Source organism: Camelus bactrianus, chromosome 4, assembly GCF_048773025.1.
Source record: "Camelus bactrianus isolate YW-2024 breed Bactrian camel chromosome 4, ASM4877302v1, whole genome shotgun sequence".
NCBI lineage: Eukaryota > Metazoa > Chordata > Mammalia > Artiodactyla > Camelidae > Camelus > Camelus bactrianus.
This window is the reverse complement of record NC_133542.1, coordinates 33,822,446-33,838,422: the sequence shown is the minus strand read 5'-3', so window position 1 is coordinate 33,838,422 and position 15,977 is coordinate 33,822,446. Positions and strand designations below refer to the sequence as shown.

The 15,977-nt window shown below is 40.9% G+C and overlaps 1 protein-coding gene across 4 annotated transcripts in view; it reads left to right on the top strand.

The window, feature by feature from the left end:
* DOCK8 (dedicator of cytokinesis 8) overlaps positions 1 to 15,977 on the top strand; it is a 223,889-nt gene that overhangs the window by 177,092 nt on the left and 30,820 nt on the right. For all 4 annotated transcript variants that reach the window (XM_010967902.3, XM_074361655.1, XM_045504974.2 and 1 more), the window contains 7 exons: positions 1,400 to 1,555; positions 3,646 to 3,785; positions 8,752 to 8,921; positions 12,230 to 12,375; positions 13,741 to 13,923; positions 14,285 to 14,417; positions 15,392 to 15,479. In XM_010967902.3, the coding sequence (XP_010966204.2) occupies positions 1,400 to 1,555; positions 3,646 to 3,785; positions 8,752 to 8,921; positions 12,230 to 12,375; positions 13,741 to 13,923; positions 14,285 to 14,417; positions 15,392 to 15,479 (1,016 nt within the window). The remainder of the gene's footprint in view (positions 1 to 1,399; positions 1,556 to 3,645; positions 3,786 to 8,751; positions 8,922 to 12,229; positions 12,376 to 13,740; positions 13,924 to 14,284; positions 14,418 to 15,391; positions 15,480 to 15,977) is intronic.

Genomic DNA, 15,977 nt, shown 5'->3' with positions numbered 1-15,977 from the left:
CCGCTGAGGCTTCTGCTGTGGGTCCTGACCTTTGGAAAGGATGCACCTTAAACTGCACCTTAAAACACCACTAAAATTATTTTTGAAATTTCTATCTTTAATAAAGTTTCAAGGAATCTATGAAAGACAGCCAGTGTGGCCTTCTTTCAGATGCAAATATCTTGTGCTTTCAAGTTCTGATAGTTGGCTTGACCCAGTAACTTTTTGTGAGTGGCTATTAAGTGATGGACATTAAGTCCAGGTTCTAATCATTTCAATTTGCTGCTGATCCTGTTGGTCAAAAATCAGCCAGTAATGCACATTGATAAGAGTAAGGGTTCTGGTAACTATTCTTACACAGAATTCATGTATTTTATTTTTTACATAATAGTATTCATGTGTTTCAAGTAAATGTCTAAGTACAGAGTGATTCTGTAGACAAAATGCCACAACACAATGGCTTCTCCTAAAATGGCTGAAAATACGTGCTCATTTAAATTATATAGTTTATAAAATTGCTCTTGAAGTGCATGAAGAGGAGGCACATCCGTTTGCAAGGATGAGATGCTCGGTTTCCTGTGCTGGGGTGGCAGAGTGTTTATGATGACACATTGAGAGGCAGAAAGTCCATCAGGACCCTCCTTTCCCAACTTTGCCTTCAGAGATGCTGCCTCTGAGTCATGGCCCATAGAACCTGGGTCCTTCAACTGTCAACTTACCTGAGAGAAGCAAGAGATCTCTTCCAGACTGTCACCTTTGTCAGCTTTTCATTGCTTATTTCAGGGCTTGTTTATTTAAAGGAAGATTTTCCCGGAAAACTCTTCTAGCTTTCTCTTTCTTTCCCCTCCACTTCCTCTACCACTCTGGGGCAAACTCTTTGGCTTTTTTGCAAGGAGTACATATTTTTCTAAGTAATTCAATGCCTTATCTAGGGAACTGGTTTGAGAACTTCCCAGTGGGGCCTTTAATTAGAAACCACAAAAGAACACTTGTGGCATTAAAGTCACCCAGTCATATTCCATTAGTTTTGTGTGGCCCCATGTGGGGTCAACTCCTTTCATTTAGTTTCTCAGACTCAGTGGGGTTTTTGTAAAACTAATTATATTATGTTACACTGAAAACATGCCTCCAGATTATTTTCAGCACAGGCTTGCCGTAGTATTAGAGATTTGACAAGGGTGGGGGTCCGGCAGGCATCTTCATCTTGGACAGCTGTTAGGCTAGAATCATTAATGGGAATAGTAACAGATGAAAACATTACCTCCCTGTAATGCCGTTTGCTGTCTGCTGCACTGTCCTATTCGTTTTTATTAGATTGACTGCCTTCATCTGGGGAGAAGGGATATTTCTGTGCCTGTCCACTTCAACCCCATTCACCTTACAGTAAACACCTCTTTCTTCTTCTCATCTTTCTTCTCAGCTGTCAGCCAAGCTCAACAACCTCCCAACGCTCATTTCCATGAGGCTGGAGTTCCTGAGAATCCTCTGCAGCCACGAACATTACCTCAATCTGAACCTCTTCTTTATGAATGCCGATACTGCTCCAGCATCTCCCTGCCCCTCCATATCCTCCCAGGTAATCAACTAACTGAAAATTTTGTTTAAGCTATTTCACTTAATTAGCTTCACTTAGCCATTTATTCCTGTTAAGATTGGTCTTCTTAATTAGAAGAAGCATCTAGATGTTCACACCAGACCAGTCGATCCAGACAAACACGTAAGCACACTACCCAAAGCTGTGCCATCTTGCTAATCATTTACAAGCTAAGTGATTGTTTTCTTCCTCAGCTCAAGGGTCCCAGCTGAGGCCAAGCAGAGCAAGAAACCCACATGCGCTGTAAAGACCATTTAACTTATAGACAAGTCACAGGTCTTCCTTTGTCTGACAGTCATCTTCCCACTTTAGCTTGACAGTCTCCTTTGCTCGCTTCCCTTTTCCTAAATCCCAACACCTTAAAATTTATGAAATTGTAGGTTCCTTTACATTGATTCCAAAATGGTCTAATAGTAGGGTGTTCTTTTTTTGGTGTTTTATCTTTTTTATTGACATATAGTTGATTTACATTGTTGTGTTAGTTTCTGGTGTACAGCATAGTGCTTCAGAGATATATATATATACTTACACATATATTTATATTTTTATATATATATTTGGTTTCATTATAGGTTAGTACAAGCTATTGAATATAGTTCCCTCTGCTATACAGTAGGACCGTGTTGTTTATCTATTGTGTATATAGTAGTGTGTATCTGCTAATCGCAAACACCTAGTTTATTCCTACCCACCCCCATAGTAGTTTTTAACATGGATGTTACATCTTTGAATGATCCTAGAACTTTCTGCTGATTCTGTCATAGAATGGAATTCAGCCCAAGATGATTCCACCTGGAATCATATTCCAGATAACTTAGCTCTTGAAACATGAAAAAAAAAATCTCATTATAAACTAATCAAATGTTCTGTTTTATAGAGTGATTTCTAACAACTCTTGTTCTTGATCAGCCGAGAAGAGTGACACTTGTATTAATATTTAGAGACAAGGCTTTGACTGACATGGAGAACAGTGTTTGCAGGTTAGGTTCAGTGGGCCCCAGATTCTACTGGATGTTAACTGGTATTATGCAAATACAGAATTCCAAAGACATTTCCATTTTGGAAATCCTGTATTAACAGTTTTCTTTGCAGTAGTCCATCCAAGAGTCTTTAACTTGCTCGTATGAATTATAAATGCCCACGGGGTGGGAGAGGAAGTGGGAGAAACACTATGACAAACAGTGATTACCAAAATGATTGGATTCTGGAAATCTCTTTTTTCCCTTCCATCGATTATTCAGGGGACTAGTGGCCTCTAGAAAAACTAAAGAAATGCTGTTTTATAGTCACATTCCACTTCTAGGGAACCAATCGGTAGCTCAGAGCAGCAGGCAAGATTTATTCCTCTTAGGGTGTATTTCTGATGCATATTCCTTGATACTAGACAAAGGAGAAGGCTCATCTTAGTAAGTTTTTTTAAAAAGTCTTAGCTATTCATGCCAAAACACATGATCCAGATGTGCACTCCATGACCACCTTCCTGGGAACGGGGAAAGAGCTGACTCACAAGCAGCCATTCCAGATGTGCCTGCTCTGCCCCGGGCCCTCTCCCACATTTCCCTTCCAACGGCAGCCTCATCAAACTGAAAAGGCTTTCAAGAGACATCTGAGATTCTCTCAGTGAAATACAAAGTATGTCCCCAAGATAAGAACTCAGGAATTGCCTAGGACTGGTTAATCTGACATTTCCCTGCCTGACGCCACTTCTAGTTTCCAGGCCAGCAAAATTCAGACAGTGTGTGTAAGCCACATTCTGAAGTGTGACAGGAGCCTTAAATAAAGGTGGCAGTTTATTACAAAGGAATCGCCTGCTCACAGCCATAGCTTTGGATACAGTCCCCATCTTCCTTACCCAAATGTGATCCTAGGATTTTAATCTTCTTTGCCAGGAAAGCAGCATGAACGTTCTAAGTCTTGGTTTCTTCATCTGTCACGTGGGGACGTGAGTGGTACCTGCTTCCCTGTGCAGTGCATACGGAGCTCGGTGGCAGCACGTGTTCAGTAAATACTAGCCTTCATGTTTTTAATTCCAGTTCTCGTTACTCATAGAACTGCTCCTTACATTTCTGTAGAACTCCAGCTCCTGCTCCAGTTTCCAGGACCAGAAGATTGCCAGCATGTTTGACCTGACACCGGAGTACCGCCAGCAACACTTCCTCACCGGGCTTCTCTTTACTGAACTGGCTGCCGCCTTGGACGCCGAAGGGGAAGGGTACGTTTTAGACATTTAAAATAGAACATGGAGCCAAAAAACGTATGGTCCTTACTAAAGTTTGCGGTCCAACCTCTTTTGCTTGACAAAAAATGCTACCATTCACCAGTTCCGAAGAGTGAAAGCAGCCATGTTTTGGGAAAATGCTGCTATAGGAAAGTGGAAAGGCAGGGGGAAGGGGAGAAAACCATGAAACAGCTCTTTTCAACCACTTATTCACTGAGAAGAACTTGCCAGTTCTACTATAGCAGGTTTCCCAGGGATGCTTGATAAGTGAACTCCTTTGAAACAAAGCTGTTTTTAAAGTACGTCCCTGGGTGATTGGTGTGCATACGGAGGCAGCAGCAAGATAGATGCCACTTGGCTCAAAGCTGACAGAGGAAGCGGCCACTGATGAGAAGGTAGTTGCCCCATGTCCAGATTAGGTTTCTTGCAAAAAGACCTTCCCAGTCTAAGAGAGATGCCACAGGTCCAGGACTTACAAATTCTTTCACCACTTACAAACCTGATCACCCACGGGCAAGTGGCAATATCTAGACTTGAAGTCAACGAACAGGGACTTTTTTTCTTTCCTGCTTTCCCTCTGCTGCATAAGCCCATAGGATCAGACCCGACTGGACAGAAGCAGACAGGCCTTCCAAAATACTATACATTCTGTTCAACAGTTACTGAATGCCTACCATGGGGCAGACACAGTTGAGTGTCGGAATATATCAGAGATATATCAATGCACAAAACTGACAAAATACCCTGTGCCCATAGAGCTCACCATTCAGGGCCTCAAATCCAAGTATCATGAGAATTGGAAAACCATTTAGGTTCAGTCGTTTTGGTGTTCAGATTAGGCCCACAGAATTGAAGGAACCTGCCCAAAGTTACACAGCAGAGCCTAATCTAGAGCCACGGTCTCCTGAGTCTCTCCCATGGGCCCACCCTCCCGCACCACGTCATCCCGCTGCCCGGGACACCTGCGTTCTTCCTTACTCTGCTGAAGAAGTTTTTGGAATAGAGCATGCTGCTTAGTGGCAGCGTTGCTGTATATTATAGATTCTCATTTAATCGGAAGTTCTCAAGTTCTCTCAAAGTGCTTATAATTTTGTGAAGAAAACAGGGCCACCCTTTTGGAAACAATTACAGGAACACAAATTTGTGTAACTTTGATGACAAACGTGTGCTCAGCACTTTGCCCATACTGATCTCGCCTAATGAGTGTTAGGTCTCTGTCTCCTTGTAGGTCAGTGTGGGAATCTCATCTTCTTAGCTCTGAATTCTGCCTCCTTCCAGAAATTCGGGTGTCGGTCTATCCTTAGAGAGCTTCATTTTCCAAGGCTTCAATTTCATCTTCTTTTCTCAACCCTAAATAAATCTGTCTCAATTTTCTCAATAGAACATTCTACCCTATAACATAAACTTCCACACAAAGCGCCCTGATACATATGCTGGGAAGGTGCTGGGAAGGAGGCTTGTGCACAAAGAAAATTGCCTTCACACACACACAAACACACACACTCTGTCTTAATTGTCCTTGAGTAACACTTGTTTACAGGATTTCTGAAAGTACTCTTCAGTACTCACATAAGCAGTGGTTTCTGCTTTCCATTTCACTTCTGGTGATACGTCTAGGGAAACAGCCTTGACGTCTGTTTTGATTCCTTATAAAATTGTTGCTTTTATTTTACTAGCAATAGAGGATGTTCAGAGGTCATCATATAATCATGTTGAATCACCTAGGTATGTTTTTCAGACACACACACACACACACACACACACACACGGTATCTTTTCTACCTCCCAGAGCATAACTAATTAAGAGCGTCACTCCTTTGGCAACAGTTATCCCCGATTGCTGAGTTGTCAGTTACCCTCCTGGAGAATCATTATAAATACTGTCACAGACTTTACCATGTGGGCAAAAACCTCCGAAACATCTTATGTTTTAACAACGCTTCCTCTTGATTAGTACTTCCTTTTGCTGCCAAGGCAATTAATAGACTCACCAACACCTGCCCATCTGAGGTGCAGGGCCAGTGGGACTCATCTCATACCTGAACTCCTAAAAGGAGCCATAGCTCTAGTTTCTAAGGGATCTCTCTGGAACCGCCCCTCCCCCTTTGCCTGAGGGTGTCCCCAGATGTCCACACATCATTAAATCCATAGTGATTTTCAAGCATGTGGAAAGATTATCTAGCATCTTTGAGTTATGCTACCAGATTCTTAAAGAAGAATTAATTCCAATCCTTCACACACTCTTCCAAAAAAAGAAGAGGAGAGAATTCGTCCCAACTCATTCTATGAGGCCAGCATTACCCTGATGGTAAAAGCAGACAATGATATCACAAGAAAACTGCAAACCAGTATGAATATAGATGTAAATATCCTCAACAAAATACCAGCAGACTGCACCCAACAACATATTAAAAGGATTCTATACAGTGGCTAACTAGGATTTATCCCAGGAATGCAAGATTGGTTTAGCATCTGAAAATCAACTGATATAATACATTATATGAATAGAATAAAGGACAAACCCACTCAGTCATCTCAATAGATGAATAAAAAAGCAGTTGACAAAATCCAGTACTTCTTTTTGAAAAAACACTTAAACCCTGTAGGAATTTATGAGAATTCCCTCAGCCTCATAAAGGCATCTATGGAAAACCTACAGCTAACATACTTTTTGGTGAAAGACTGAATACTTTCCTTCTAAGTTCAAGAGCAAGACAAGAATATTCACTCTTGCTTCTTCTGTTCAGCATTGTACTGGAAGTTCTACCCAGGGCAGTTAGACAAGAAAATGAAATAAAAGGCATCCATATTAGAAAGGAAGAAGGAAAGCTGTCTCTATTCACAGATGACATGACTTGTTTATGGAAAATCCCAAAGGACCCACTAAAAATTATTAAAGGTAATAAATGAGTTCAGCAAGGTTGCAAGGTACAAGACCAATACACAAAAATTAATTGTATTTCTATATGCTTGTGATGAACAATATGAAATTAAGAAAAACAATTCCACTTAAAATAGCATCAAAAGAATAAAATATGGGGGAATAAATTCAACAAAAGAACTACAAGACTTGTACACTGACAACTACAAAACACTTTAGAAAAAAATAATGAGATCTAAATAAATGGAAAGGCATGACAGATTTCTGGATCAGAAATTTTAATATTGTTAAGATGGCAATACTCTCCAAATTATCTACAGATTCAGTGCAGTTCATCTCAACATTCCAGAGGGCCTTTATAGAAATTGACAAGCTGATACTAAAATTCATGTGAAAATTTAAGAGACCCCAATATAGCCAAAACAATCTTGAGAAAGAAGAAGATTGGAGGATTCACACTTCCCAATTTCGAAACATACTACAAAGCAAAATTAGTCAAGATGATGTGGTTCTGACATAAAAATAGACATATAAATTAATTAAACTGGATTGAGTTTAGAAGTAAATCTTCACACTTATAGTCAACTGATTTTTCAACAAGAGTGCTGGAACAATTCAATGGTGAAAGAATCGTGTTTTCAACAAATGGCCCAGGAAAAGCTGGATATCCACATTCAAAAGAATGAAGTTGGACCCCTATCTCACACCACATACAAAAGTTAATGCAAAATGAATGAAAGACCTAAATGTAAGTGTTAAAATCATAAAACTCTTAGATGAAATCATAAGGGTAATCTTCATGAAATTTGATTAGGCAGTAGTTTCTTAGATCTGACACCAAAAATACACCCAACAAAAGAGAAAAAAAAAAGTTAGATCTCATTAAAATTAAAACTTCTGTGATTTATAGGACATCATTAAGAAAGTGAAAAGACAACGAACAGAATGGGAGAAAATATTTCCAAATCATAGATCTAATAAGGGATTTGGTTCTAAAATATATTTTTTAAATCTTACAACTCAATAATTAAAGAACAAATAACTCAAATTTTTAAAGGACAAAGGATCAGAATAGACATTTCTCCAACAAAGATATGACCAATAAGCACTAAAAAGGTTTTCAACATAATTAAAAACATATCAAAATCAGTTAAATATCCCTTCTGTCTTAGTTCCTTTAGACTGCTGTAACAATATCATAGACTAGGTGGCTTATAAACTGCAGAATGTATTTCTCACAGTTCTGGAGGGTGGGAAATTCAAGATCAAGGTGCTGGCAGATTCAGTGTCTGATATGGACACACTCCCTAGTTCATAGATGGCCATCTTCTTGCTGTGTCCCCCATGGCAGAGGGGGCAAAAGAGCTCTCTGGGGTCTCTTTTATAAAGGCACTAATCTCATTCAAGTGGACTCTGCTCTCATGACCTAAAGCCCTCCCAATGCCCCCACCACCACCAAACACAATCACACTGGAGATTAGGTTTCAACATACGAATTTTGGGGAGGGGATCACAAACTTTCAGTCCATAGCATCTTCATACCCACTAAGATGGCTTTAATATAAAAGACAAATAATAACAAGTATTGGCAAAGAGAAAAATAGAACCTTCATACACTGCTGGGGGGAATGTAAAATGGTGCAGCCACTATAGAGAACAGTTTGGTGTTTCCTCTAAAGACTAAATGTAGAGTCACCATGTGATCTAGTAATTCTACCCTGAGGTAGATACTCAAGAGAAATAAAAGCTATAACCACAGATACTCATAGCAGCATTCACAATTCATATTAGCCCCAAAGTAGAAACAACCCAAATGTCCATCAGTTGATATGTGATGTGTCCATGCAGTGGAATATTCTTCAACAATAAAAATGAATGGAGTAGTGATGCTACAACCTGATGAACTTTAAACATCATGCAAGCAGCAGAGCCAGGGCTAGAACACAGGCAGTTTGTCTCTGGATTCTGTACACGCCCACCCTACTTTCTTTGGTTTTCACATTGTCACCCCATTGTTTAGGAGCATTCTGGTCAACCTCCCTTCACCACAACCTTTGGCTTTCTGTGTTGTGCCAACAGGATCAGCAAAGTGCAAAGGAAAGCTGTCAGTGCCATCCACAGCCTGCTCAGTTCTCACGACCTGGACCCGCGTTGTGTCAAACCAGAGGTAAAGGTCAGAGTCGCTGCCCTCTACCTGCCTTTGGTTGGTATCATTTTGGATGCTTTGCCACAGCTCTATGACTTTACAGGTAATGACACCATCTATTTCCTTCTTAGGATTGATAAAGGACCCCTGCCAAACGCCCCACTAGAATGAGGTTTCTCTTACTAGCTCCAGTGCTGATATACTTATGTGAGCAGTTCTTCACACCTGTGCTCTCCAACCCTTTTTAACATAGGTCCCATGTATACATGTATTTTTTAAGGCACATAACCGTATGTATATTTTCTATTTAGAAATTGTTTTATTCATTCATTCATTGGTCCGCTGGTATGTGATGAATGTTACAGGCCGTACACCACTAAGGGTGAGATAATAACAGAATTACTCCCTTTGGAGATCCCTGCTCTAACGCCTTAAAATAAAGGTGTTCCTTCTCTTTTCTTATACGAGTGTTTAAGGAAAGAAGCAGACTCAAATGACCCTTAACACCTGTTCCATGAAAGAAAAAGTGTCATGGTGTCTATCACTATTGGAAATTCTGCCGTGGCAGAAGAATTTTGCCTTTGGCACTAAGAAGCTCATTCTAAGGTTAGAAGTCAGTATCACCCACTTGGCCACAAGAGGAAAGGATAGATTGTCTAAAAGGCATTTGTGTACCTCCTGAGTTTGTTTGCATATTACAGTGTGGATTAGGGAAAGCAGACAAATAGAAGTACCATCTCCCCAAAATAACAGCTTCTCTGAGACCTGAGAAGACAGTCCTGTCTGCCTGCCCTCCCCATAGGACACACACACGCGCACGTGCACACACACACACACACACACAAGTTTGGCCACTTCAGAGTGGTTCTTGCTTTTCCTTCAGTGAAAGGGAAGCTCTTAGAAATTACCAAGCTGCTCTCTTGAAGAAGAATCTTGAGGAATGTTTACTTGAGCCCAGCACCCTTGCAAGCAGTCATGCTCAGAATCTTGGAACCATTCATGTTTTCCTGCTTCCTCCAAATGCAAAGTGTTATGTATGACTAAATTATTTCTAAAATTCTTATGGTGACAATTATTTAACTCATAAAAATGAACCCAAAAATAGGCAAAGAAATTATGGAAGCAAGCTTAGCATTTGCAGGCTAAGATGCATAGAGCTTCCTCTGATGGTGCCTGCCTGGAGGGCAAATGGAGAACAGAATTGTCTTCAAAATTTAAAGATGAAATTCAGAGCATGACAGGTGACTTGCAGACCATTTCTAGAACTTTGCTTGGATGTTTCAAGAAAGTTTCATTTGAAGACCTATGACTTATTTGTCGAAGCAGGGAATCATGTTAGCACACATTATCCAAAGCTTCTGTGTTGATTAGAATTTCCAAATCAGTCACTTGGGGTCAGAACTTTTCAGCACTTGGTCTTTGAGGCTTTGTGGTTCCTTTATGAATGTACTGAATTTTATAGTCATGATGTATCTAACAAGTGAGAAAACAGTAAAAATATTCTATTATTAGAGGTAATATAGTGCATCTATTACATATGAAATCTTTCAATTGATAAACTAGTAAGACTATAGTATTTTTTAAAAAGATACAGCTGAATTCAGATTCCAGCCCGTTTATTGCTATATGTGACTTTGAAAAGTTCCTTAGCCTTTTATGTCTTGGCTTCCTTTCCTCAGCTGTGAAAATGTGGTAATGATGTCTATATCTTAGGGTTGTGATAAAGATGAAATGAGAGATCTTCTATAAAAGCATTTTGTGCAGCAAATGTTTATATTCTTCCCTCTTTTTCTTATCAGCATGACCCTATGCATATTTGGAGGAACTGAGAATGCGTCCTCAAATTCCTCCCGATAATGTTATCGGTTCTTAACATGATTGCCACATACTCTTCATTTCAACGTTTGTTTAAAAACTCAATTGCTTTTAAAAAATAGTGAATTATTATTTTTAAAAATTGAGTTCTGTTTTCAGAAGTTTGGCAGGTGAAAATACCGTTCAAACTCTAATTTTTCTGAAAAATTGAAAGTCAAAACACTATAACGTTGACAGGTCTAATAAAATTACGAGTTTTTAATGAGTCAGTCTCACATGTTTTAACACACTTTTCTCAGCACTGCTTAGACAGATACTTTCTGTGTATGTGATTGATCATGGTCTTAAAAACCAGCCTTTTAAATGGTGGACCCTTATTTTGTTTACATACATATAGATCTATATATAAATACAGGTACATCTATAATACATAGATACAATAAATTAGCATTCATTTTAAACATTCAAAATTTAATAAATTACTGCTGAATTTGTGATAGGAGCTTGTTATTCTCTAAGGTATTTGTTTAATTTTGTAACTGTAGGTTCCTTTCTATTTGGTCATTTGTTTAAAATATATGAATATTGTAAAACATCATATTACAGGAAAGTGTTATGAAAGCTCTGAAATTTTTCTCACAATTAAAAAATTAATTTCCAGCCTAATCTTGTGCTGGACATTTTGCCTCTTTCATTAGGCTGCTTTTTCCTATAGATGGTAAGAGATAAATAATGCCAAATCTCAGGTTTAACATTACTGTGCTGACCTTAGTAACTACGTATCAGTCACACAGGAGGTAGTGGATAGGAAACATAGGGAAATACTGTCTTTTCATTTTTGATGGCATGAAGGATTTTTTTCGTAAGACTTTTTAAAAAGCAATTTTGGGTTTACAGCAAAACTGAGAGGAAAGTACAGAGGTTTGCCATTTACCCCTTACCCCCACTCATGCATAGCCTCCTCCGTTTTCAACATCCACCACCAGGGTGGTGCACTTGTTACAATAGATAAACCTCCGCTGAGACAACATAATCACCCGAAGTTGATACTGTACATTAGGGTTTACTCTTGGAGGCCTACATTCTAAGGGTTTGGACAAATGTGTAATGATACGTGTCCATCATTGTAGTATCGTGCTAATTAGTTTCTCTGCCCTAGAATTCTCCTGGGCTCTGCCTATAAATCCCTCCTTCCCCCAACCCCTGGCAAACACTGAACTTCTTATTGTCTCCATAGTTTTGCCTTTCCAGAATGTCATATAGTTGGAATCATACAATATGAAACCTTTTCAGATCGGCTTCTTTCACTTAGTAATATGCATTTAAGTTTCCTCCATGTCTTTTCATGGCTTAATAGCTTATTTCTTTTTAACATTGAATAATATTCAGTTGTCTGGATGTGCCATAGTTTATTTATCCATTCACCTACTGAAGGACATCTTGGTTGCTTCCAAGTTTTGGCAGTTGTGCATAAAGCTGTTATAAGCATCCATGTGCAGATTTTTGTGTGGACATAAGTTTTCAACTCCTTTGGGTAAATACCAAGGAGCACGATTTTTGGATCATGTGCTAAAACCAATAAAATTTTAATTGCAGCCGCAGATGCCCGTAGTGGAAAAGGTCGTGCCAATGGCTCAGATGAAGAACAAGAAGGGACCAGTGCAATTAACCAGAATGTGGCACTGGCCATAGCTGGGAATCACTTTAATCTGAAGACAAGTGGAACAATGCTGTCTTCCCTGGTATGTTGGGGCACTTTTCTCTTGTCTGTTTTTTATTTTGTGCCTTTTCCCATCCTCCAGTAGGCTTGTTCTTATATTCATCTACCAGAACCCAACCTAGAGTAGACAGTGAGCATTCTGCCTCATTGCTTGATGCTGGAAAGACGCATCATGAGGCTAGCAGTTGAGAAGGGAGATGGCACAGTTGAGGCAGTGCACAGTCAGACAGGATTCTGGCAACAGCAAGAGACTCACAGATCAAATTCAGACAGTTTCAATGGTGGTAAGTTCAAAGCTCAGAAAACGAAGAAACTTGAACATGGGAAATCTAGGATCACTGCAAAGGAGCTCAAACCAAGGCTCCCTCAGGTGGGAGGCTTCAGCAGTGTTCATTCTATGTGTTTGTTATTCATTCTGTGTCTGCCTCAAAAAAGAAGATTGAAGGGGGCTGGTCACTTGGTAGGGTGTGTCTTCAGCCTTTCTAGCTCCCCAGGGAGCCTAAGCAGGATTGTTTGGCTCTGTCTTTTTACACAGATTCTGTGGGCTTGAAGAGGGGCTCCTCCGGGAATATAGCCCCTGCTTCACTGGAGGTGGGATCCACCTCTGTTCCTTGCTGAGCTCTGGCAATCCCTTTGTCAAGACAGCACTGCCTCCTCCAGCTTCATTTAACTTTGCATTTCAGTGTGGTGTTCCCATGTGCAGAGATCTCGACCTGGTTCTTTCCTGGGAAGGCAGCATATAGACCTCACTCTGCTTTGCTAGGTGACTTTCTCCTCTTCCCTCCTGCACCAATCCCCCCGTCCCTCATACACCCCCATGAAAGCTGAAGAGCAGAGAAGTAAAAAAGAGAAAAGACGTTGGAGAGTTGACATCACTCATCCAACAGTTTAATAAATATGGTGTGCTACTTTGGACTCTGTGACAAAGAAGCTAAATCTTGAACAGTCAGGGTATTTCAGGAACCCAGCCAGGGAAGTTCAAGGCTATACGTCCAGACCTGCTGTCTCTAGGTGAAGGAGAAATACTTGAAGATCTTAGCAGCTTAGAAGCCCCTGTGTATCACTGAGATTGAGATTGGGGGAGGGATGACGTGGTTAAGGTCCCCACGGCAAACCACCAGACCACACTGTTCCAGAAATAGAGGCTGCCCACAGTGACCATGGCTGAGTGACTGGTTAGAATGCTGCCTCAGGCAAGCCCCTTTGCCAAGCAGCCCAGCTCAAAGAACACAGCTTCCCCTGCCGCGGGGAGGCAGGGTTCCTGGAAACAGATCCCCAGCCTAGGAAGAAGTCCAGTTGCTGTGTCCTAAGAAATGAGCATCCCTTTCACTGTGCCCGCTGCTCAACCTTCTCCCCTAAGTCCATCTCCCTATCTGCCTCCTTCCAGCCCTACAAGCAGTATAACATGCTGAATGCCAACGTGACCCGAAACCTCATGATTTGCTTCCTCTGGATCATGAAAAATGCTGATCAGAGCCTCCTTAGGAAGTGGATTGCCGACCTACCATCGATGCAACTCAACAGGATTTTAGATCTCCTTTTCATCTGTGTCTCGTGTTTTGAATACAAGGTACACGTAGGGTGACTCAGTTTCACACTGGCTCTTATCTCCCAAGTTCTATCCTGTCCTGTCACTGTTACCCTTTGTAGGGCTTCATTAATTTTGTCTTGTTTCTGTAGTAAAGTCCATAACCTATTTGCATATCGGTAACCTAGCTAGATATTATAATTACACCGTGAAAAGATCTCTGCCTTCTGTAGAGAGAACCTCATTCCTGTTAACAGGATTTCAACTGTTGCATCCCCCAGAATATATATGTTGCATATGTCCAAACTGGCTGATGTCAATGTGGGGTGTTCCGTCTTTAGGATTCTCCCCATGGGCAGAGATCCCACAAAACTTAATATCCTTCTGCCTCTGTCCCATCCAGGGAAAGCAGAGTTCTGACAAAGTCAGTACCCAAGTTCTGCAGAAGTCAAGGGATGTGAAGGCCAGGCTGGAAGAGGCTTTGCTCCGCGGGGAAGGGGCCAGAGGGGAGATGATGCGGCGCTGCCGGGCTCCAGGTGTGTTGGGTCGGCCGTTCCTGCTCTCCGCCAGTGAGCTTTGTACCCTTTGTGGGAAGGAGTGTCCTCCTCGCATGATGAGTAGACATCATCACTTTCTTAAGACGTTATAGTAATAGAGATAAGCAGGTTCAAGCATGATGTGTGTAATGTTAGCCCTTTGCCTCTAAGAGAAAGCTCCCCTCTTGAGATCACAGGAACCCTAGAAATGTCCCCAAATGTCATCTTCTGTTTAAAACTTGTTGGTGGTAAAATGTCGCATCCAAGAATGTGAGTCATAGGACGTGATGAACTGTGTATCACTCAAGGCCGACACTTCACCCCAAGCTATTTGAACATCTGTGTAGAGCATGGTCAAGACACTGGAAAGTTCATGTTCCAAGATTACCTCCCCAAACCATGCAGGGCACTGTTACAGTGGAACCAACCCCCGCCCAGTGGTCTTGGAGTGTCCAGCCTTCCAGGGATCCCATCACACGAGGAATGATCTCCAAAAAGCTGAGCTCTCCTCTGTAGGATAGAGTGAAGTGTGCAGGCACCCCCAGTCTTATTCACTGTGCTCAAGTAAACAGAGTGACAGCTCCTTCTATGCAATGGGACACAATGGCACAGAACTTGGAAGGAGCTGAGCTTTTTCAGTGGGGGTCGGGCACCCTCATGCAACACCAACACTCTCCTTTTCTGTAATTCAGCAAGAACCTCCAATTTCACCGCAGCCCTGTGTTCGTGAGAAATGTGCTTGTTGACACTCCAGAAAGACAGGCGTTCTTCTAAACTCTAGCCTATTGTTCAAAGACCAGGTCAGCCCGGACTTGACGGACCCGGCTCTGGGCTTTGCCTCCTGCCAGCATCCAGCATGGATTCTAATTAGTCAGAGAAGCTGGGCTGCCTCCTCCCAGTTGAGCTTGTTACGGAACTTCTGGTTATCTTGCTAATGCTAATCAAATTCCTATCGTGCATTTCTTAACTCCTAGGGAATGACCGATTTCCAGGCCTAAATGAAAACTTGAGATGGAGGAAAGAGCAGACACATTGGCGGCAAGCTAATGAGAAGCTAGATAAGTGAGTCACTCAGCAACTTTGTGCTACTTTTACCTAAACTCCAAAACTGTTTTTCCCAGGCGACTTGTGTTACTGAGACAGCTACATCCTTCCAAGCATAAGAAAATGAAACGTTATTATCTGTGTAAATTCAGCTCATCCAAGGTATAAAGAGTTACGACTTCCAGCTCTTAAACATTTATCACATTCATAAGCATTTAAAGAAAACTAGTATTTAGCAATCTCAGCTAGCTTAACAAAAGCTGCTGATGAGGTAAGACAGTGTACCCAGGACCACATCATTTCAATCCATATTTCCACTCTAGGAATGTGTACAAAGATGTATATATTCAGTGATATTTATGTCAGCATTGCATAAAATTATTTTTAAAAACTGGAACATTCTAAATGCTTGAGAATAGGGAAATACGTAACGAACTATTAGGTTGGCATTTAAATGTTTTCAAATCATTATAATGATATGACAGATGCTTATGCTATACTGTTACATGAACAAAG